Source organism: Panthera leo, chromosome B1 (assembly GCF_018350215.1).
Source record: "Panthera leo isolate Ple1 chromosome B1, P.leo_Ple1_pat1.1, whole genome shotgun sequence".
Taxonomy (NCBI): domain Eukaryota; kingdom Metazoa; phylum Chordata; class Mammalia; order Carnivora; family Felidae; genus Panthera; species Panthera leo.
Genome location: NC_056682.1, coordinates 74,934,946 through 74,958,129, shown reverse-complemented (window position 1 = coordinate 74,958,129; position 23,184 = coordinate 74,934,946). Strand labels below are relative to the sequence as shown.

General features: G+C 34.1%; 1 protein-coding gene across 9 annotated transcripts in view; it reads right to left on the bottom strand.

Moving 5' to 3' along the window:
• Window positions 1-23,184, bottom strand: part of FBXW7 (F-box and WD repeat domain containing 7) — a 227,473-nt gene that overhangs the window by 60,229 nt on the left and 144,060 nt on the right. The window contains exon 1 of one of the 9 annotated variants that reach the window (XM_042935307.1): window positions 998-2,739. The exons of 7 other annotated variants lie outside the window; for them this stretch is intronic. In XM_042935307.1, the coding sequence (XP_042791241.1) occupies window positions 998-1,144 (147 nt within the window). In that variant the 5' untranslated portion in view covers window positions 1,145-2,739. Of the gene's footprint in view, window positions 1-997; window positions 2,740-20,827; window positions 21,042-23,184 lie in introns of those variants that run through there. One more of the 9 variants, XM_042935305.1, reaches the window with a different exon arrangement.

Below are 23,184 nucleotides of genomic sequence, written 5' to 3'. Positions count from 1 at the left end.
CTTACAAAGGTTATTTAAGTCCCAGCAAATAAAAGATTCTTTTTACTCAGGAGGAAAAATACTTTTCAGGTGTTCTGTGTTAATCTACTTGTTCAATAGAATATCTCCCCATTAGTTTAAAAAGAAAAAGAGGTAAAAAAGGAAACTAAAACATTCATAGCACTGTTACATGCAATCACCCATTTAATCTTGGGTTGTTTTTGTTGTTGTTTTGGTTTATTGGGTTCAGGATCATAAACATATTTTAGATCTAAAAATATATCACTCTAGTTAATAATGCAAACCAGCAATACCAAGTAACTCAGAAAACACAAAACTGCTAACATTAACAGGGTCAGAACTTGGCAAGGGATAGCAGAATGTCATCCTGAAAAACATCCAATAGATCATAACCTGATTATATGTTAGCACAAGTTCTACAAAATGTTTGTTAGTTCAGGATTGTCTATATATAAACTGTATCGTAACTGCCACACAATTGCATGCTATTTTTATTTGATATAACAGCAAAAAGTAATGTCCCTATTACATTAAGTTTGAATTAAAGAAATGGCAATTTAAAATCATACAGTTCTAAGGGTCAGATAAATCTAGGGAACTTGGAATACTCTTTAAAAGAGCTAAATGCTGTAATTCCCATGTATAAGAAGAATACCACCAGCTTTTTGCTTTTCTCACAAAATAAAAACTACAAATTTGGGGTTTTAGTATTTGCCAACATACTTAAGACACGCTTTTCACATTTGCCAATTTTAAATAAATTTAAAGGATTCTAATATCATGAAAAACAAATGAGAGAGAAAAAAAAGGTGGATTGGGTAACCTTGCCCTCTAGGCTCTCGTTCTATTATAATTACCACTTACATAAGTTTTATCTAGCTACATAATGCGCTGATAATTTATAAATATCAATTGAAATTTGGAGCATTTCTTCACTAAAGAAGACAGAAGAACTTCATTTAAATAAATATTCCTATTTTTTAACTGTAAGACTTACCCGTCTTCGACAAAAGGGGAGGCCTTGGGCAATGATGCTAATGCTAAATATCTTCATCACAGTTTGATGTGGTAGAGGCTCTTTTGCACTTTTAAGATCAACAGGAACCAAGCCATGGTTTAAAGTAGCTTTTCCTGGTTTTGACATTTTAAAACTCCTCTCAGTTGATGAATACTTTCTACATGTAATACAGGCACATTACTAAAAATTCTAGCCACCAAATTAAAATATAATTTTCTAATTAAAAAACAAAACAAAACAAAACAAAAAGGCTGAGAACCCAAGGCCTGCTGCTTTTGTCTTTCAACCTTCTCCTACCAAATGTCCTGACCTGTCTGAGGCTTGGTGAAGTGCAAACTATCCTAGAATAGCCAGGAATTATAAACTACTGAAGTGAAAGCTCCTGCTCCTGCCAGTCAAACAGCTGGTGAACCTCCCATACAAAGTCAGTAATGGGAATACAACCAAAGCAGGGCAATGCTGTAGGGTCCCTTTTCAAACTTCTGCAACTACTAACTCAGGTATTCCCTAGAAAGTGAAAGTAAAGTTTTCCTTACGAAACTCCAAAAAATAAATACTGTATTTTCTCTCAAATATCTTGAGTCTTCCTTACCCAAATATCAGCATTAATATCTTAGGAATGTTTTTAAAATGTGCTTCACATTTAAGGACAGTATGCATGCACACATTTGTTCTTAGATATATTCAGAATGAGCACTATATTCTCAAGCATTCATCTTAAGCATGCTCTCTTTTCCATACATACCATTCTTTATCTCATACTAAAACATTAAATTCACTCTAGCTCCCGAAAGCTATTAATATGCACTTCACATTAATCTTATCAGTAGACATTGTAGTTGTTTGCAAATGTCAGTTCAATTGCTGTAATTCTGAAAAACTCAGTGATTCCACTTGAAAGTATATGTCATGTGATTAAAGATATATATATATATATATATATATAAGCAAGTACTTACAAATGTAGCCTGTGATGGGAAATTATTATAGTAAATAGTAACTAAGCCATTCATCGCAAATCGCTAGTGCCTAATTTCTCCAACATGCCATGGTCAGATAAATCTTCCTAAAACACAGAGAGAGAATGTGGTGTACAATCCAAACCTCAGAAACTTTCAATGGTTCCTCAATTTGGAGACGAAGACTCTCCTCAAAGTGGTCCCAAACTAATCTTTCCAGCATTACCTCAAACATTTCCCTAAATTAACCACTTATGCCAGTGTTACTTAGTTATAAAGCGTAGTGTTGCTACGCTTTATATTCAAACCCATGAACTAGACTGTTAACGAAGATAAGAAAAAAAAAACTGAGCGTGAGAATTAATAGATGGTAGGTAATCGACACGAACTATGCTCACAACGCTCGGTTAACTAGTTTGTTTTCTCCGTCCATTCCACTGTCCTTTCCAAAAGCCAGTGATCTCACTTATCTCTCCTTCCAATAGCTTTTATTGATCTCTATAAAGGGAACTTAGAATGTGATATGGAAAGAATTAGAAAGGAGAATGTCAGAAATAAGTGATTTCTTTTTTTACATTGGAGAGATCTGTCTTTCTAAATATAAAGTGGGCTACTAGGAAGCCAATCCATACACTAGAAATACTCCTAGCCCCACCAAGAAGCTATTTTATTAAACTACATTTTCCTTTCATACCACAATTTCAAATGCAGTTAAAAATGCAAAATCATTATCAGAGGTGACATTTTTAATTACACAAAAGTAAACAACCAAATTTCTCCAAAGAAAATACACAAATGATCAATAAACACATGTAAAGATGTTCAATATCACTAACCCCTAGGGAAAAGCAAATCAAAGCCAGAATGAACCACTACTACACACCCATTAGGATGGCTACAGATATACACACACACCATAAGAAGTGGTAGCAAGCATGTAGAGAAATTGGAACACTGTTTACTGTTGATGGGAACTTAAAATGTAAATGCTGGTGGGAGGTAGCTACTGTAGAAAATAGTGTATCAGTTCCTCAAAAAACTCCCACATGATCCAGCAATTCCACTTTTGGGTAAACCCCCCCCCCCCCAAAAGAGAACTGAAAGCAGGGACTCACAAATAGGTATTCATACGTCGCAAAATATTCACAATAGCCAACAGGTGGAAGCAACCCAAGTAACCACTGACAGATGAATGAGCAAACAAAATGTGGTACACACATACAATGGGATATTATTCAGCCTTAAAAAGGAAGGAGATTCTGGTATATGCTACAACATGCATGCACCTTGAAGATATAATGGTTAAGTGAAATAAGTCAGTTTAAAAAGGAGAAATATTGTATGATTCCACTTACATGAGGTACCTAGCATGGTTAATTCATAGAGACAGAAAGTAGAATGGTGGTTGCCAGCAGCAAGTGGAAGAAAGGTCTAGAAAGTGAGTTTTTAATGGATACAGAGTTTCAGTTGGAAAAGATTAAAATGTTCTAGAGATAGAGATGGAGATGTTCTGCCCAACATTGTGAATGTATTTAAAGCCAGTGAATCGTATGCTCAAACATGGTCAAAATAGTAAATTTTATGCTATGGATATTTAACCACAACAAAAAAAATTATTTTAATAAAAAAGTAAATAATTTAGAACAATAATCACCCCTCTCCCCGCCCCCCTCCCAAAAAAAAAAAAAAAAAAAAACCAACCCAGAGATCTAGGGATAGAAGAGAGTATACTGGGAATCGTTAATTTGATATGGCCAAAAAAAAAAAAAAAAGGTGAGGCTGATATCTAAGATAACCATGTCTCCAGCCTCACCAATGGGGGCGATAAATATCTCCAGCCTCATTCTAGTCCTATCACCTCTTCTGATGCTCACTTTATTTCTTAACACAAGACTTTTTTTTCCCCCAATATAACATGATCTTACTCCTTATCAGAAAAATCCCTTTGTTGCATGCAGTAGCTCCCATGGAATGCCCCTTTCCAAGTTACTATCAGTATCCACTTTGTTAATATTATATATCATTTTATGTATACTGACATTCTTTATTCTCAAAAAAATTCTCAGTGTTACCTTTGAAATCAGTTATTTAATTAAACCTTCAAAATTCCTTTCTTTGAACCACAAAGAAGATATAATTTAAACTATATGTTATTTTAATGCAGAAAAATTAGAAGAACATACTGCATTCCACAAGTTTAACATATTCTTCTGCATAGAAACATGAATCAAACAGATCAACTCCAAACTTAACTTTTACTTAATCCACTGATTAATAGAGATAATATAATGAAAATTATAAATTTTTCACTTTTATATTTAAAACTTTAAATATAAACTTTTTTATATTTTAAATTTTTTAAAGATTTAAAATCAAAGAACTTTACAGTTACATGTATTTACATGTAGATAGTCTTAAAGGAAAATATGAAGCTCTCTAATTTCCTTGGAGTCTGATCCTAAGGAGAAAGAAAAAAAAAGATTTGGAACTAAAAAAAAAATTTGGACTAAGAAAATTAAAATTAAAATGAACAGTGTTCTTTCTCCTGCTTGTAAGAGGGCAGAAACTGTTATGAAGCAGAATATTAGTTTTTCATTTTTAAGAAATTATTTATGATGATAAGAGTAGTAAAGGCTATTTGTATATTAAATGTGTTTTACATTAGATAACCAAGTTTTGATGAACACAAAGTAATGACATTTAATTCAACTCATTTTTTTAAATCAGTAAATAGCTGCCCTCAACTGGATAGTACAGAGTATTGCAACACTAGCAAACCAAACACTAAATCCAACTATGTGCTACAATATATGTCTGTAAAAAAGAGATATTACTAGTAACTGAGCAAAGTGAGTATTAATTTTCCAAAGTATATACTACCAAGTTTCATCATTTTGGGGGATTCAAGTTAACAGTACTTCTAAAGTAATGTTCTCAATCAGCATGAAAACATTCAAAATACCAAAATTTTAAATACAGAAGAAAAAAAAAAAACAATGAGGGAAATTATAGACCATGCATAGAAGAACTCTAATTGTTAACACTTTAAAATGCACCTAGTTCCATATGTTCAAGAAAAAGTAAAGTCTTGGTCTCAATCATATTTTAAAAAAAATTTTTTTTTAACATTTATTTATTTTTGAGACAGAGAGAGACAGAGCATGAAAAGGGGAGGGGCAGAGAGAGAGGGAGACACAGAATCTGAAACAGGCTCCAGGCTCTGAGCGGTCAGCACAGAGCCCGACGCGGGGCTCGAACTCACAGACCGTGATATCATGACCTGAGCCGAAGTCGGACGCTTAACTGACCGAGCCACCCAGGTGCCCCAAGTCAATCATATTTTTTAAAACACTTAAGATATTCTTATTTATTAACTCTCCTCCCAAGCTCAACTCTTCAAAAAGACAGACTCTTTTTAAGATGTTATGAACAAATATTAACGAGATGTAGTAAGTAGGAGCATCAATGCTAGAGCCAAACTACCTTAATCCAAAGCCTGAGGTTCTACTACTTATGAGTGGTTTCACCTTAAATTTATGACTCTATGCCTCAGTTTCATCTATATAAAACCTCCTCCCAGGATTTATACCAGTATTGACTTAGTTAATGTAAGTGAAGCACATAGAGCAATGCTTCACATCTAGTAAGTGTTCAGTACTGTTAGCTTCCATTACGATTACGACTACGACCACGACCACGACGACGACAACGACAACGACAACAACCACCACTACCACCACCACTACCTACCGCCACTCCATTAGGATCAAAAATCACATAGAGGGGCGCCTGGGTGGCTCAGTCGGTTGAGCGTCCGACTTCGGCTCAGGTCACGATCTCGCGGTCCGTGAGTTCGAGCCCTGCGTCAGGCTCTGGGCTGATGGCTCAGAGCCTGGAGCCTGCTTCCGATTCTGTGTCTCCCTCTCTCTCTGCCCCTCCCCCATTCATGCTCTGTCTCTCTCTGTCTCAAAAATAAATAAATGTTAAAAAAAAAAAAATTAAAAAAAAAAAAATCACATAGAGCTTTGTATTCTGTCTCAATTTTAAAAGTCACTAGGAAAGCAAACAGAGATTCTAAAATCCATCTGTAATAACTTTAAGATAGAATATCTTAAAACATAATCATCTACAAGTTTTAGAAAGGCTTCCATAATTCTGGCAAAATTTTTACCTAAAAATGAAGCTGTGATGTCTTTTAAGATTCCAGATGTCACTGACTATCCATCCAACAATACAACATTAGGGAACTTGTGGTAAAGAGAAGATCTCTGTAAGGTATTTTGCCCACGCATCACTTTCTGATTTTCTTTCTTCTAAAAGTTTTTATTGGTCAAAGATGATTATATATAAATGCTAGTGTACCAAATATCACCAATATGGTACTTCTAAAATGTATTACGGTCCCATACATTCCAGTTCTCTTACAACAGCTACAAAAAGATTTACAGCTGTTTATTCTGGATTTCTACCTTTTCTTTCATTTATTACTATATTGAAGGCTAGGATTTAACTGCTCTTGACCAAAGGCCACAGTAGCTTAAAGATTTTCCATTTTCATAAACTATTCTTGAATCAGCTGAAACAACTCACTTGGAAGATAAGTTTACCTACAAGTATGAATGATTTCATACCAAGAGTTTACAAAGTCTCATATCGAAAACTTCTGACAGGAAGAATATCAGCATACATCATTTAAACTCCGTATCATTCACTACCTCTATGAATTTAAACAAGTGACTTGACTTACACTTTGGTAGAAACAGAAAAAATTCCAGATGCTAAATATTATACCACTATAAAAGTGAAATAAATCAGACTCAAGATCCTTTTGAGACAAGAATATGGTATTATAAAACATATTGATGTATTCAGGGATACAGAATGAGACATTATTCTCTGTATGTCAGTCATTCTTTTCCATCTTTCCTAACACCTTAGATACCAGAGTGTTAAAGTGTCTTCCTAGTCTAAGCAATCTATGTAAAAAGAGAGCAATTTAAACAGAGGCAAACAATGATAAATCAAGAAATTAAGTTCTTTGCTTAATGATAAATGAATGGTCAAGCTTGTAAAAACTGCAAAAAAAAAACAAAAAAAAATCTGAACAACAGACTGTTACTTCAATTGTAGAAACAAAAATACAATCAGATTTAGAATGCAAGAAACATATAAATATATGGCATTCCCTTTAAAATTTTATTATTCACAAAAGGCATAGGTCAAATGAATAGAAACATTTTATAAAAATTAAAAACATTCAAAATGATTCCTTAAAAAGTTATAAAAGACATTTAAATGCTCAAAGTGTTCAACTAAGATTACAACTTCCAATTATAATATATTTGAGATAGTCATGTATACATTTAATGGAGCAGTCCCTTCCTTATCCAGCATTTCAGTTAACCATGGTCAATTGAGGTCCTGAAGCAAATGATCTTTCTTCTGGCATATTGCCAAAAGGTCAATAGTACCTAATGCTTCACCACAATGCCTACACCATTCACCTCACTTCATCTCATCACATGAGCATTTTATCATCTTACACCATCACAAGAAGAAGGTTTAGTACAATATTGAGAGATCATATTCACATAACTTTGATTTTAGTATACTATTATAATTATTCTATTATTAGCTATTGTTGGTAATCTCTTACTATGCCTAATTTATACATTAAACTTTATCATAAGTCTGTTTGCATACGAAAAACATAGTATTTACAGAGTTTGATACTATCCAGGGTTTTAGGCATCCACTGGGTGTCTTGAACGTATTTCCCTGCTAATTTTCTTTACGTGGGCACCAAGGGCAGCCCCTAACTACGTAAGAGAAATTAGCTTGAGTTCTGAAACAGCACATGCAGTTTATACAAGTGTTATAAAAATGTGACCCGGCAATCAGACATTTGCAAAATAAAAGCATTATGTATGCATCATGTATATACTTTACAATGTCAAAGTAAAAATGCTACAATAGCAGATTACATAAAGTATTACAACTGCTTTGATTTATATACCCAAGATCTGACTGCTGGACATTTAGGTTGTTTCTGAATTCTACTGGAATTTTCCCGTTATTTCTAAATGATTGGCTAAAAATAAAGTTATAAAAAGTAAAATATAGAAAAACTGATCAGACAAGTCCTTCAAAATGATGACAAAACTATCCCCATGGTACACTAGAAATTTCATGATTCAAAAAAACCCAACTATTCATGAACTTATTTACAACTAAATTATTCTTGACTAAACTGTTGCATCTATCAACTCTCAGCCAAATTACTTGCAGTTGATACTCCAGGGAAATGTATCAGTATCCAAAAAACATTGGGTGAATTTTAAGTTCTAGTTTCAGCTCCACCACTAACCAGTGACCCTACATAAGTCTCTTAACTAGTCTCAGATTTCAGATTTCTAGAATGAGGAGGCTGGACTAGATGACTGAGAATGAAGTCTCTTGCAGTTTTAAGAGGATATTACAGTTCTGTTGGTACCACGTATAGAGCCTTCTTGGAATAGTGTTGGATTGTCAATTTGGTGAGCCTTCCTTTATTATAGTTTGGTGAATAGTATAGTTACAAAATACATCTAGATAAAATTCACTGCTACAATTCATTTGTTTATACCTTCTAAAAACTATCCCTTTATTGTGAATATATGTTAGTGTTGTATAATGATGAGAAAATATTTTCACTGGAAAAAAGCTACATGATGTAATCAGATGAAATTCAAGAAAAATAATCTTTGAGATTTTTCTGGTTCCATATTATACCATAATAATTTATATATTTTTTTATTTCCTACTTACCATAGCAGCTTAGTGACATCAAAATATATATATATTTTTTTTTTTTAAACAAGCAAACTTTGGATTTTACTGCCATATTTGTCTTAGAACTTTGTTATATTAAAATGAAACTTCTCATTCTTTCATTAAACATTTAAAGAAATATTTGTGATAAAACAAAAATCCAACTATAGGATTAAATTTTTTAAGTATTTCAGAAATGCCCAGTATGAAGTCCTTAATGACTTTAACATATAACTTGCCTCATGATTAAGTTTAACTCTTACAGTCTGTGCTGAGTTAACCCCAGCTGTTAAAGTGGTCTTGCACAGCTGCTCACCAAGAATTCAGTTGATGATTATTATAGTTATACCTTTAAGTCAACGATGACAAAAATGACTCAGTAATTACAGGTATTTCAGTCATGCAAAAGCCTCATGAGATGACAAAGTGATTTAAAGCAACTTAATTTTCCACAATCCTCAAAATAAAATTAGGTGTAAGAAAGAAGACAAAAACTAATATTGGTTTTTGAAGACACGTCATTTAAGTTACTTTTATGAACAAGTTTAAGCATTAAAGGTTCATTAACCCTTCAGTTAAACTAAATATTACTTATCAATTATTTATTTCTCCTACAAAAATTCTGAAGAGTGGGGCACCTGGGTGGTTCAGTCGGTTAAGCATCCAACTTTGGCTCAGGCCTTGATCTGGCAGTTCCTCAGTTCGAGCCCTGCTTCGGGGCTCTGTGCTGACAGCTCAGAGCCTGGAGCCTGATTCAGATTCTGTGCCTCCCTCTATCTCTCTGCCTGCCTCTCTCTCTCTCTCTCTCCCTCTCTCTCTCTCAAAAAAAAAAAAAAAAAAAACATTAAAAAAAATTTCTGAAGAGTGCTGTGGGTCAGGGAGTCATAAATAAGGGCATAATATTAATAAATCTTTTAATAATAATGATGATAATAATGTCATGCAGGTGGTTTTTCAGTACAGCTTTGAAAATATTAAGCTCCAATGTAGTTAAGTTCACCAAATTGATGGTTTAACACATTATAGAAACTTATCCTATGAAAAATAAAGAGCTGAATCTATGGAAACGTAAGATACTTGACCGTGTTGACAATTTAAAAAGTAAAATCAGAGGGGGAAGACAACTATGTTTATTATACTGTTAAGTTTGGCACAATTATAAATAAAAAACAATTACTTTGAGATGAACATAGTTCCACAATTTCACTTATATAATTCTCAGTAATATGCTATGAAAGCATGTGAGATTTACCAATATTCAGTGAATACTGACAAAGTACTCATTTATCAATATTCACTTTAACATCAAGTTTAAGTATAGAATTATTCATTAAGCATAGAATATACTTTAAGTATACAATTAAGCTACAGAAAAGACATATATAGGGTCTCATTCCTGCATGGGCTGACAGCTGATACCACTGGCCTTTTACATTGTCAAAATTACACACTAACATTAATTTTATAGCTGAAGTTTAAAATAAACTGTAGTCTAAGTTTTCATTCTTCCCAGGAAATAAAACACTAACTGGTTATTAAGAAAGATTAAAAGTAAAATTCCATCCCTGTAATTCTTGGTTATGCATAAAACAAAGATCACAGGATGGAAGCAGGAAGCCCAGGGATGCTAGGAGACTATCAGAGACCAATAGGAGATATAAAGGAAGTTTACGGCTACAGGGCTTAGAAAATATGATGCATTTTTTTCAGACTGATACAGTGATGTGGGAGAAGAATTAAACACTGACAGAGTTCCTAGTAGATCATGTTATATTTCACTTAAATATTAGAAAAGACTGGGAAGTATCATTATCCTACATCTTATAGACAAGGAAATTGAAGCTCCAAAGGGCTTAAAAAATTGTTCGAGGCAACAGAGCTGCGAGGCAGTGGAGTTGAGATTTTTACCCTAGCATGTCTAATTCCTAAACTCATGTTCTGTATTAAAAACATATTCTATTCTGGGGTGCCTGCCTGGGTGGCTCAACTGGTTAAGCATCTGACTTTGGCTCAGGTCATGATCTCGAGGTTGGTGGGTGTGAACCCTATGTTGGGCTCTGTGCTGACAGCTCAGAGCCTGGAATCTGCTTTGGATTCTGTCTCTCTGCCCCTCCCCCACTTGCACTCTGTCTTTGTCAAAAATAAATACTAAAAAAAAAAATTCTTTTTAAAGCATATTCCATTCTATAGAATGTTAAGCCTAACTTACTTGTGTACTTTATAATTGGGCTGTTTGGAGTTTTACTTTTTACGATCCAGGAAACCTTGGTTTGTGAGCATAACTCATTCTGGAAACATGCTTGTAATCCAAAGCACCCATATATCAAAGTGAATTTCAAGAACCATTGGCTCAGCTGTGATCATGTGATGCTTGGCGTCACATACTACTCATATTGCAAGACATCACTCATTTATCAAGTTAAAATTTATTAGAAAGGTTTGTTCATCTTGTGGAACACTCACAGAACAAGTTACTTGCAATCCAAGGTTTTACTGTATATGTTTCAGGTATGTAAGTTTGCCAGATAACGGAGCTCTAGATAACTGAAATAAAGTATTGTGTAAGACACATATATTATATATGGAATCTGCTTTAATGAGCCTGAATTTTATGAAGTCCAAATGAAAAGAAAAAAAGAAACAGTTATAAAAGCAAAGATATTATGATCCCCCTATAGCAGACTGTATTTTTCAAAGATGGTCATTGCAATATCCCCCATCTTACATGCTCTTCTTACAATGTACTCTGACACGCATTCCACTGACAAGTGAAGTTTATTTCAAACAAAAGAAAATGTGTAAGTTACATTATGTGACTTTCTAGTATAAGTCTTAAGAGATTCAGCTTCCACCTTACTTACTGAGATACTCACATGGTAGCCCTGTTTTAAGTAGCCTAATTGCCCTGAGGCCACCATGCTGTGAAGAAACTTAAAATAGCCCAGGTAAAAAGACCACACATGTAGAAGTCCTGAGACTATATGAAGACAAAAAGATTCCTTTTTATTTTTTAATTTTTTAAACGTCTATTTATTTATTTGACAGAGAGACAGAGAGACAGAGCACGAGCAGGGGAGGGGCAGAGAAAGAGGGAGACACAGAATCCGAAGCAGGCTCCAGGCTCTGAGCTGTCAGCATAGAGCCTGACTCGAACTCACGAGCCATGAGATCATGACCTGAGCCAAAGTTGGATGCTTAACTGGCTAAGCCACCCAAGTGTCCCAAGAAAAAGATTCTTGGCCAGACCCCAGCTGTTCTAAACTCTTATTTCCCCTGTAGACACCATCTGAATGAAACCCTGAATTAGCAATGCCCAAGTGAGCCCCTCCCAAATTCATAACCTAAAAGAACAATGAAAAATAGTAAATGAGTTGTTGTTTGTTATAATCTATAAAGCTTTGTAATGACTGGTTAAGTGACAACAGATAACTGAAACATCTTACAATAATACAAGGAGCACCATGAACACTGGTTTACTGTTGTAATATGATAAATATTATCATAGTAGAGTGTTAACTTCAAAACTAAGTGAGAATGGAAAGGATAACAGGGGATCCAGGATGAAAATTTGGGTATTTGGAGGGTGGCAAAAGTTTTGGTGACAAATTCTCACCTTGATGATACCCAATTCGAAATGAGGTGTTAAGCAAGTCTCTGGCTATTTTAATAATAAACTTGACAAACTGTTACACATTGCCCTGGTATGAATGTACATCCAAAAGAATTTGATATGTGACAAATAAAGGAAAACTCAACTTATTTTTGGATTTCCTAAAATCATGCTTGTCTTTATTCAAACCAAACTCAAATGACTAGAGGAGCAGGCAGCAAAATGAAGGAAACAGGTCAGGTTTAAGACCTGGAAAGCCCATTTAAAATTGCAAATGATAGTTGTTATGTATACACATGAGCTTAGTAAAGCCAGATACTACACATCTGCAAAATAAAAAAATCAATATTTTTATGTGAACTCTCCAGATTTTCAATTATTGGCAACAAATTTGAGTGTGTTAAAAAAATACCATATAAGCAATTTGCAATCTCTGCTCTGTTCTGGAGTGAAAAAACACAAAAACTAAATATAAGATTATTGATAGCTAAATGATATACAAGAATTCTCTTAAAATTTTAATCTCTTCTATGAACCAGTTAACAGAGTGAATGAGTATTACAAAATAAACCTGAAAACTGAAACTGAAAGTGATTAACATTATGGATGCACTTCAGCATATTTAAAGTTTTCACTCATTAGACCCTAAGACAGATGGCAGCATATTGGCAAAGTACAAACAATTCATTCTTGAAAACGAAATTTATAATGTAGACATATAAAACCAACATCTGGAACTAAGCAAATGAATAACTTATTTTACAAATTCACAAGTACTTTCTTCATACTTCATTCCTTATTTGCATCTGATCTCAATAACCAGAAATTTCCACTTAAGACCAACCAAAAACAGAAAATTAAAGCATTTTCACTTTGAAAGTCAAGCTGCTTCTAAAAGCAATTGTGATTTCTAGAGCAGAGAAGCTACTTTCAATAACAGCATCGGTAAAGACCAAATGAACAGCAGGACATGGTACATTTGAACAAAGTAAATCCTTTGCTTAAAAAAAACAAACAACCAAACAATAATAATCTTATACACTATTTTTAGCCCTGGTGATCTATAAAAACAATCATCATTCTTCTATTTACTTTTTATATAATTGGAAGTTAAAGTTTACATGCAAGATGCTACCAAGGATTCTTACTACTAGGAGGAATCAAGTTAGCATTCTGTATCAGATGCAGCTAGTAGCTATACCAACATTTTACAAAATGTGCTCTCTAGAATGCATCCGAAATAGAAATAATTTCAACCTGACTGAAAACTATTCTTCCATTCATAATGACTGCTGTCATTTGTTTATAATCATCTCTTAACTGCGAGAAATTTAGATATTTCTGTAGTATTAAGCAGTAATTAATTATAGGATTTCTATAGAAGTACCAAAGAGAATCTTCTTTTGCATTTATTCTAGTTCCAGCTATTCAGTTCAAGAACACCCACATATCATTATAGAATAGAACTAGCATTTCCACCTCTTCTGAACATTTTCACATGAGGACCCAAAGCCCCAATACCACCAAAATTTACTTTCAGGTTCTCTTTCAAATTCCTTCTAGGGTTAACATTAACAACCAATTAGAAGGAGAAAAAAAAATCTGTTAGAGAGCAAAAGTGCTTCATGGTTAGCAGGGGCAAAATTTATAAATATCAAACAGCTGGACTCAATGCTAAAAGTCACAATAATTTAGGCAAAAATCAGTGGAATAGTTTCAATGTATCTAAGAGATAAGTATCTTTGGAAATAAAAATACTCTGCATAGCATGTTATCTAGCCTGAAGTAGTTAGTTAAGTCAGTTTTAGTATGATCGTGTAACCTGACGATAATAAATCTTATGAAATATAATACCTAATACTCATTAAGGACTTACTATCTACCAGCCACTGTTCTAAGTACTTTATGTATACTGTCTCATTGAATCCTCTCAACACTGTATTACTGATGATGCTACTATCATACTTAAGATAACTCTACAAGAGAAGTTAACAGTTTGCCCAAGGTCAAATTGCCACGAAGTTACAGAGCTAATAATTGAAAACTTCACAGTGTGACTACAGAGATCACAGTCTCTGCTTACTGCTATTCATAAGCATTTGTATTTGTTATAGATATGTTATTGAGGGCACAGTCTATTGAATCACTCATGAAGCCCCATGTGAGAAATTCCTTTTATATATTAGGAAAAGGGGTTACATGTGTGTGTGTGCGCGTGAGAGAGAGAGAGAGAGAGAGAGAGAGAGACTGACTTGTTTTCTCTTTCTTAGAGAGGACCAGCATATCCTCCTCTTCATTTTAATCACAAGGAAACAGAGAGACAAGGTTATCGGCCAGTATTTTGCCAACTTTAATCTGTATTAGAATCATGGGAGTTTATTAAAAATGCACATCCCAACCCAAGCGATTTGGTTAAGTAGTTCTGAAATGTAACCCAGCAACTTGCATCATTAGTAAGCACTCCAGATGTTTCTGACACATCTAGTATAGGGTCACACCTTGAAGAATACTGGTACAGACCCTTATGAGTGGCCAACCTTACTCCATTTCATCATAATTCTTTCCTCATCTTTTCTCCTGGCTTGGTCTTCATAATCTACTCCAGTATTTTACCTGGTACTAATTTTCATGTACATTTGATCATTTTATTCTATGTGTTTCTCCTACACATAGGCCATCTCAAATTACCTGTGGAAATTAGGATACACATTTCTTTGAAATGAGGCCAATTTATTTGGCAGTTTAACACCTAAAACTAGTACATTAAATTCATAAAGAAAAAAGTCCTCAAGTCACTGATTAAGGCACTTAATGGGCTATGTAAATGCTGTACTTTTACTCCAAACAACCTCATGCTCTTAATGGATCTACACTGATGCAAATTATTTTAATTATGCAATGAGTGATGAACAGCACACTCTTTTCCCTCGTATCATGTCTAGTGAAAAATTGGTGGTCCATAGGTCAAACCAGCCTAAGAAATGCTTTTGAAAAACTTGGACCTGGTGAAAAACACCAACTTATAAAAAACTTAACAATTCCAGAATTCCAGTGACTTTTCAAAAATTGAAAAATAAGGCAATATTAGGATTGCAATTTTCACACTAACCCCCTTCAGAAATGCTCTGGCTCTCTGGGTCTTATGTTTAGTCAATTAAATTAACTTAAATTACTTTTCTGACCCTGATGATCTCTTGAGTTTGTGTCTCCTATAAACTGTGATATAGGGAAGTGAGCTTAAGAAAGTTCTCTGGTTGAAAATCATTTCAGTATGATCGAGGAATCACTGATGGAAACTACTTACAATACAGGTGAATGAGATTCTAGAAATGTTTCTACTACTCATACTAACCTGATTTTCCCAAACCTTCTGCCTTTTGAAGGAATCAAAGTGATCTTTTACCTTTGTAAAACACCACACACATTCAATTCTGCACTTGCCCCTCTTGCATTAACCTTTTAGAAACGAAATGCCCTTACAGTGGATGCAGGTATTTAGTATAGTAATGTTAAATGCCACACATTTTTCCCTCCCATTCCCACAAAAGTTAATATAAAATTGTGGCACATCTTAGAAGAAAAATAGCAGTTCTTTCGGTGCAGTCATATTGCTAACCTGAACTCAATTTTAACTAATAAGGCAATGTTTTCTCCAGATACATGCTGAAAAGATAATAAATACTTTAATGTCTTCATCAATAGCATCTAATATCTCTCCTCAAGGAAGAAGCCATTCAAGTGTCTCTCACCATAACCAGATACTGATCTCTTCTTTTTACTTGTTTTATACTCTGGACCACAGAACATTCACCAAGTAGATTATACTATGAATAGCTAATTTCATCACCTGAACAAAAAGATCAGAATTCAAGCTCAGTGTTTAACCACTTAAGCTCATGTCTGTCAAAAAGACAGCAATAAACGTTTTGAGAAAACTAGACTGACAAAAAACACCACAAACACAAAGAAAATATAACTTTACCAGTTAAAGAATACATTTACAAAGCAATGATTTTAAATTGAATAGAAGGTCATCAGTATTCAACAGGACTATCTCCTCAGGAAAAGTCAGAACTCAAGACTACAATTTATCACTTCATTATAGTACTAATTTGAGATAACGATTTAAGATATTAAAATTAACATATCTAAGGGAGAGAAACTCAAAAGATAAGGTTAAGTCTTTGAATGTATTATTGCCCCTTCTGTCACATGAATCCTCTTACATGCTCCCCTCTACCTGTAAACAATGTGTTTCATTGAGTTCTACCAAATCTTTCTTTACAAAAAGTAAAAATAGTAGCTAAAGAGAAAATGTCCTTATTTTCTCCTCTGAAAACATAATATAAAAATTAAAATGACAACTGATAAGCACAATAAATAATAACTTGTCATTATTTCTTTAAAGTATATTTAGGGGGAGAAATAAAAATTTAACCAAGGCTCTACTTGAGATGTTGAACTTCTTTATAAGGTATCAAAGATCAATATGTCAATTATACTTCAATTAAAAAAAAAAAAAGAGACGAAAAAGATCAGTTGTAGTCTATAGGTTAAATGTAACTCAAAGCCAGTTTCTGGAGCCTGTACAATGTTTATGGGTTTTTTAAACTGAATATTCACACGTTTTTGGGAAGACACACATGCACAGTAGCGTGAACGTGGGTCCTGACACATACACACACCCAGCAGTTCCTAAGAGCCTGAGTAATCTTACTGGCTCAATCATGACTTTCTCCACACTCATTCATCAGATATATTTGGACCTTGTGGATTACAGTTTTCATTTTCTCACCCCAAGCAACCAAAAGAAAATGAGGAAGAACAATCATCTGTTCAAATATTCTTTTTTAGTTCAGGATGCTGAGGTGATTACACCACGCAAAATTACCTCAATGCTCACACAAGAGGAAATTTGGAGTAGATCGCTTGGAGGGATCATTCTTTCCTCACATGTATGTTGAGGAAGCCCAGAGCAGTTAACAATGACAAGACTTTTGGGTTTTATTGCATTTATGTGCAGCTACTTGAGAAATTTCTTAAAAACATTCTTATATTCTCAAAGCAAAGTTTATGCACATATGTACACTTATCCCAACGTTTACTTTCTTCACTTTTTGTTGTTATTGCTGTTTAAAAACAGCCAGATAAAGATATACAGTGCCTGGTTAAAAATAAAAAAGGACAATTCTAGGTATCTCACATATCAATGCACATAACCACTCTAAATATTATTTTCAAATTCTGAGCAAGAAACAGTGTACTAGGACACAAAGTAGAAGAGAGACAAGCAATTACTAAATATATTTAAATACGTTAAAAGCAGCTCAATCAATAACAATAAGGTACTATATGGCCCTCTAGTGTTCAATGAAGAAACAGATGAATTCTTAATTCTTATATGATATTTCATAGTAAACTTTCCCTGATTTACTAAATATGTTTAAATATACTCATGTATGACTTCCACAAAAACCTAAGTTGTACCTCTTGTGGCTTTAGTTGCCTGTGCCTTCTTTGAAAGTACTATCCACATTTAGAGTGTTCACTAAAAGAATTCTGAAATGCTTTTAAACATTTTCCCATTAAAAAATCCCAATGCTAAATAGAAAAAACAAACAAACAAACAGCATTTCTCAGTTAAAACTAAACAGCACTGAATTTAAGGCCATTTTCAAAGAAGAAACAAAAATAATAGTATCATGACTACAAATTAGGTATTTAAAACACAGCTAATTTATATTCTCTAACCATACTTTTTCTCTGTGTTCTACTTCTATAATTCATCCAACCTGGCTTTTCTCTTTATCATAATTTATGGATACGAGATTCAATATAGCAAACAAAGCAAGGAAATACATGAAAACTGTTCCCCAGAAGAGAGGTCAAAGAAGGATTGAGATTCTAGGATAAGAGTCAAACTAAAAAGAAGACTTATAAGCAGAAAAGAATCTTGTTAATAAGATTCTTAAGATTGTAATCACTGATAAAAGGCTTAGTAATCAATAACTACTGTCTAAATTAAAGTTGGTGAAACACTAATTTCAAAATGGACCCAAGTTTATTATAGATTTGTAAATATTTTTAAAATTTATGTTGCCTTATTTTTTTAAATATTGTTTTTACATACTGAAGTTTTGGGGAGGAAAAGATGGGGAGGGGGTGACTGGTATATGAACAAAATCTAAATTAAACTCTCTGCTATCTCATTCACTTCATGTAACATTAAGCAAATAATATTTCCAAGTTAAAACTTTAGAAACTATAGGAAGATATTGTGAAGTTCCTGTACTTGGCACCAAGATCAGTCCTCTAAATGTCAAGGGAAGGTAAGTTGCCTATGCCATGGAAACTCTGTAAACAATCTTTTAAAGTACCCATTAGCTATTGGCAAACCATTAAGAAACAAATTGTAAACAAAGAAAATTTAAATAAATTTGCCCAATATAAACCCACACAGACATCTGGAATATATTCAAAGAGTCACCTAGAAAGGCTCTATACTTATTTCTAAAACTTCCGCCACTATTCAAAGTTATGATTCCTTATTTTCATTTCTTTATAGCCTCCCACAACACTAATTCCTACCTAGCCTTTAAGGTCTCAACCTAGCTTTCATTTCCTCACTGAAAATATCACTGATTTAATTATTTGGATGTGGATACATATGCATTGAGAACTACAGAACTGGGAGGAACATAGAAAATGCTAGAAGACAGAATCTTGATAAAATAATCTTGGTGATGAAATAATCCTTCATTAAGAAGGAGTGAAATGGAAACTGAGTGAGAATGGAGGCACAATGGAAAATTACAAATTAGAAAATCTAAAAGGGACAAATTTAAAGTTTTATCCTCAGGTTCAAAAACCTGTGAATGTTTACATTAAGTGGAACAAGATTAAATTGGACAGTGTTTGTCAAAATACATAAAGATTTTGTTTTCTGAAAGTTCAAGTTTTTTAAGCATTTTCTGTATGCAGAGTACAAGGTCCTTTAAGACACAGAGAATCTCAGAGAATCAGGTCTGTCAACAATCTAAATACACATAAATTTTAGGAAAAAAGTGACTATAATTACCACAATATAAGTTAAAAACAAAGAGCTAATGGAGATCCAGAATTTTGCTCAGATTTCTATGAAATATTCCTAAAGAAGGTGAGCTCTGAATGGATCTTGATGAGGACAGAAGACATTTAAAAGATGAGGAAAAAGCTTAAGCAAAGATATCAAAGTAACCCAAATTCCTCTATGCTCAGAAATATCAAATAAACCTCCACTTCTCAGGTAGAGAGTAGGGTAGAAACAAGATGAAGGAAATAAGAAGGTTTTTGAATTTTGTATATATTATACATATAATAATTACCTTTAAAAGAATAGAAGATACAAAGGCTCTTACCAAACTAGGAATTGAGGAAAAATTCACCAACCTGATAAACATCTGAAAAACCTGACAACTAATACCACACTTAATGGTAAGAAACTTTCCCACTAAGATCAGGAATGAGACAAGGACTACTACTTCTCTGTCTCTTTTTTTTAAATCAATTTTTTTTTTAAGTTTATTAATTTATCTTGAGAGAAAGAGAGTGAGAGAGAGCATGTGTGTGCGTGCAAGCAGGGAAGGGGCAGAGAGAGAGGGAGAGAGAGAATCCCAAGCAGGCTCCCTGCTGTCAGTGCAGAGCCTGAAGTGGGACTCAAACCCATGAACTGTGAGATCATGACGTGAGCTAAAACCAAGAGTCAGATGCTTAACTGACTGAGCCTCCCAGGCACCCCACTCTCTACTACTTTTTAACATCATAATAGAAGTCCTAGTTAATTAAGCAGTTAAGACAAGAAAAAGAAATAAAGGATTTGCAGATTAGGAAGGAAGAATAAAATTGCCTTTATTCATAAATGAGAGTATCACCTATGTCAAAAATCAGAAAGAATCAAGAAAGAAACTCTTGGAACTAATAAGCAATTACAGCAAGAATGCAGGATACAAAGTAAATACACAGAAGCCCATCATTTTCCTGTAACAGCAATGAACAGGCAAATCTGAAATTAAAAACACATTACCTTTTACATTAGCACCCCCCAAAATAAATACTTAAGTATATCTAATAAAATATGTATAAGATCTGATGAGGGAAACTACAAAATTCTAATAAAAGATATTAAAAAAGAGTTAACTACGTAAAGAGACAGTCCATGTTCTTGGATAGGAAGAGTAAATATTGTCAAGTTGCCAGTTCCTCCCAACTTGATCTACATATTCAATGCAATCCCAATCAAAATCCCAGCAAGTTATTTTATTGATATTAACAAGCAGATTCGAAAGTTTATGTGGAGAGGCAAAAGACCGAGAAGGGCTGAGAAGAACAAAGAAGATTGATACTACCCAACTTCAAGACTTACTATAAAGCTACAATAATCAAGACAGTGTTGTATTGGTAAGAGGACAAATCAAAAAGGAAAATGTCATTTCCTTTCCAAACTTGCTTTCTTGATAATGCACAAGTATTGTTCCACTGTAAGTAGATCTTGAAACTTGCAATAATGAGCTTATCTGCACTTACGTTCACCTCTTATCGTGTTGGAAGGAATCCCTCACTGATCACAAGGGCAAAGATGCATATCTTGACTGGAAAAAAAGAAACCCTAAAAGTAAATGAATAAGAAAAAATAAACGAAGAGCAACACTGGATATATCCCTGCCTTGTTTGTGGTCATGTCACCTAATGTAGAAATAAAGAGGACAATAAAAATGATCATCTCCTATGTCTGTACGGATTTTTCAAATTTGCAAAGCAGAGGCACCTGGGTGACTCAGTCAGTTAAGCATCCCAATCATGACTTCGGCTCAGGTCATGACCTCATGGTTTGTGAGTTTAAGCCCCACATCAGGCTCCACACTGTTCCTTCTCTCTCTGTCTCTGTCTCTCTCTCTCTGCCCTTCCCCTGCTGGCGCACTCTCTCTCAAAATAAATAAATAAACTTTAAAAATGTTAAAATAAATAAATAAATAAAATTTGCAAAGCATTTCACATTTATCGTCTCATTTAAACTCCATACAACACTTTTGCAGTAAGGGCAGCTACCCTATTCCTGTTTAATGGTGAAGAAACTGAGGCTCAAGGAGGTTGGTGGATGAGCCCGAGGACTATGCCTAGTAAATGAGAGAGAGCAGACAGACAGCTCTTCTTACCTCCTATTCTTTCCAGCACAGAAGTCTACCTAACGTTACCGGCCCAAACTATACACTCGAGGGTTGGGATTCAACAGAGAGGAGCTATCCAGTGATGACTCCCACAGGTTACCCAGAAAAAATCTTGTGGATACAAGAAACAAACAAACAAAAAGGAACAAAATAGCCCAGAAACAGACTTACATAAATATATTCAACTAATCTTTGACAAAGAAGCAAAGATAATACAATGGGGCGAAGACTGTTCAACAACTGGTGCCGTAACAACTGGCCATGCACGTGCACATATCAACTGAAAATGGATCATAGACCTAAATACACAACACATACTAGAAAACTCCTAAACGATAACATAGAAGAAAATGTAGATGGCCCTGGGGGGGTATGATGATGACTTTTAGATACAACACCAGATGCACAGTCTATGAAAGAAATCATTGATTACCTGGACTTCCTTAAAATTAAAAACTTCTGCTCTGTGAAAGACAATGACTAGAGAATGAGAACACAAGCCACTGACTGGGACAAAAATTTGCAAGAGACAATATGATAGAGGCCTGCTGAACAAAATATATGAAGAACTCTTAAAACTCAACAATAAGAAAATGAACAACTCAATTAAAAAATGGGCAAAAAAAGATCTAAAAAGACACCTCAAAGAAGATGGCAAATAAACATATGAAAAGATGTTGAACATCATGTCTTTACAAAATTTCAAATTAAAACTACAATAAGATATCACGACACACCTATTAGAATGGCCACAATCCAAAAGACTGACAACAAAAGCTGGCAATAGCAACTCTCATTCATTGCTGGTGGAAGAGCAAAATGGTACAGCCACTCTGAAAGACAGTTTGGCAGTTTCTCACAAAATTAAACATACTCTTACCATATGATCTATCAACCATGCTTGTTGGTATTTATCCAAAGGAGTTGAAAACTTATGTCTACATAAAAACCTGCACATAAATGTTGCTAAAAGCAGGAATACAAAACGGCATATACACTGATCACTGTTTATGCAAAATACGTATCCATGTAGTCAAGGACTTTTAAGTAATATGTAACTTTATTCACTATTTACTGACAAGTTATTAGGTAATGGGGCATCTTATACCTGACAAATATTATTAGGCAAGATAAATAAGTCAAAGGGCTTGAATAACAGGGAGGCAGCAAAACAATTTTAATACAATGTGATATGAGTCATACTAAATACACCATGGGAGCAGAGATTAAGTTGGGGTAACTTTTGGTGGCATGAAAACAAATGTTAGGGTGGTAGCTTTATGGGTTAGTCAACAGTCCACCTCCTCCTAAAATTACAGTTTCACTGAATTTTCAAATTTTAACAAATTGCAATCTGGACCCAGAATGATACCTGGGTTCAAATCCTAGCTCCACTACTACTAATCAGCTGACTGGCCAATGATGAATTACTTTACTTCTTCTTTCTCATCTCTGATATGGGGATAAAAATAAGAACTTACGTAACAGGATGAGATTCTATAAGGAAAGAATGTACCACAATGTCCTAACACAGAGTAAGTGGTGTTCAATAAATTGTTTATTATCACTATTAATATCATTATC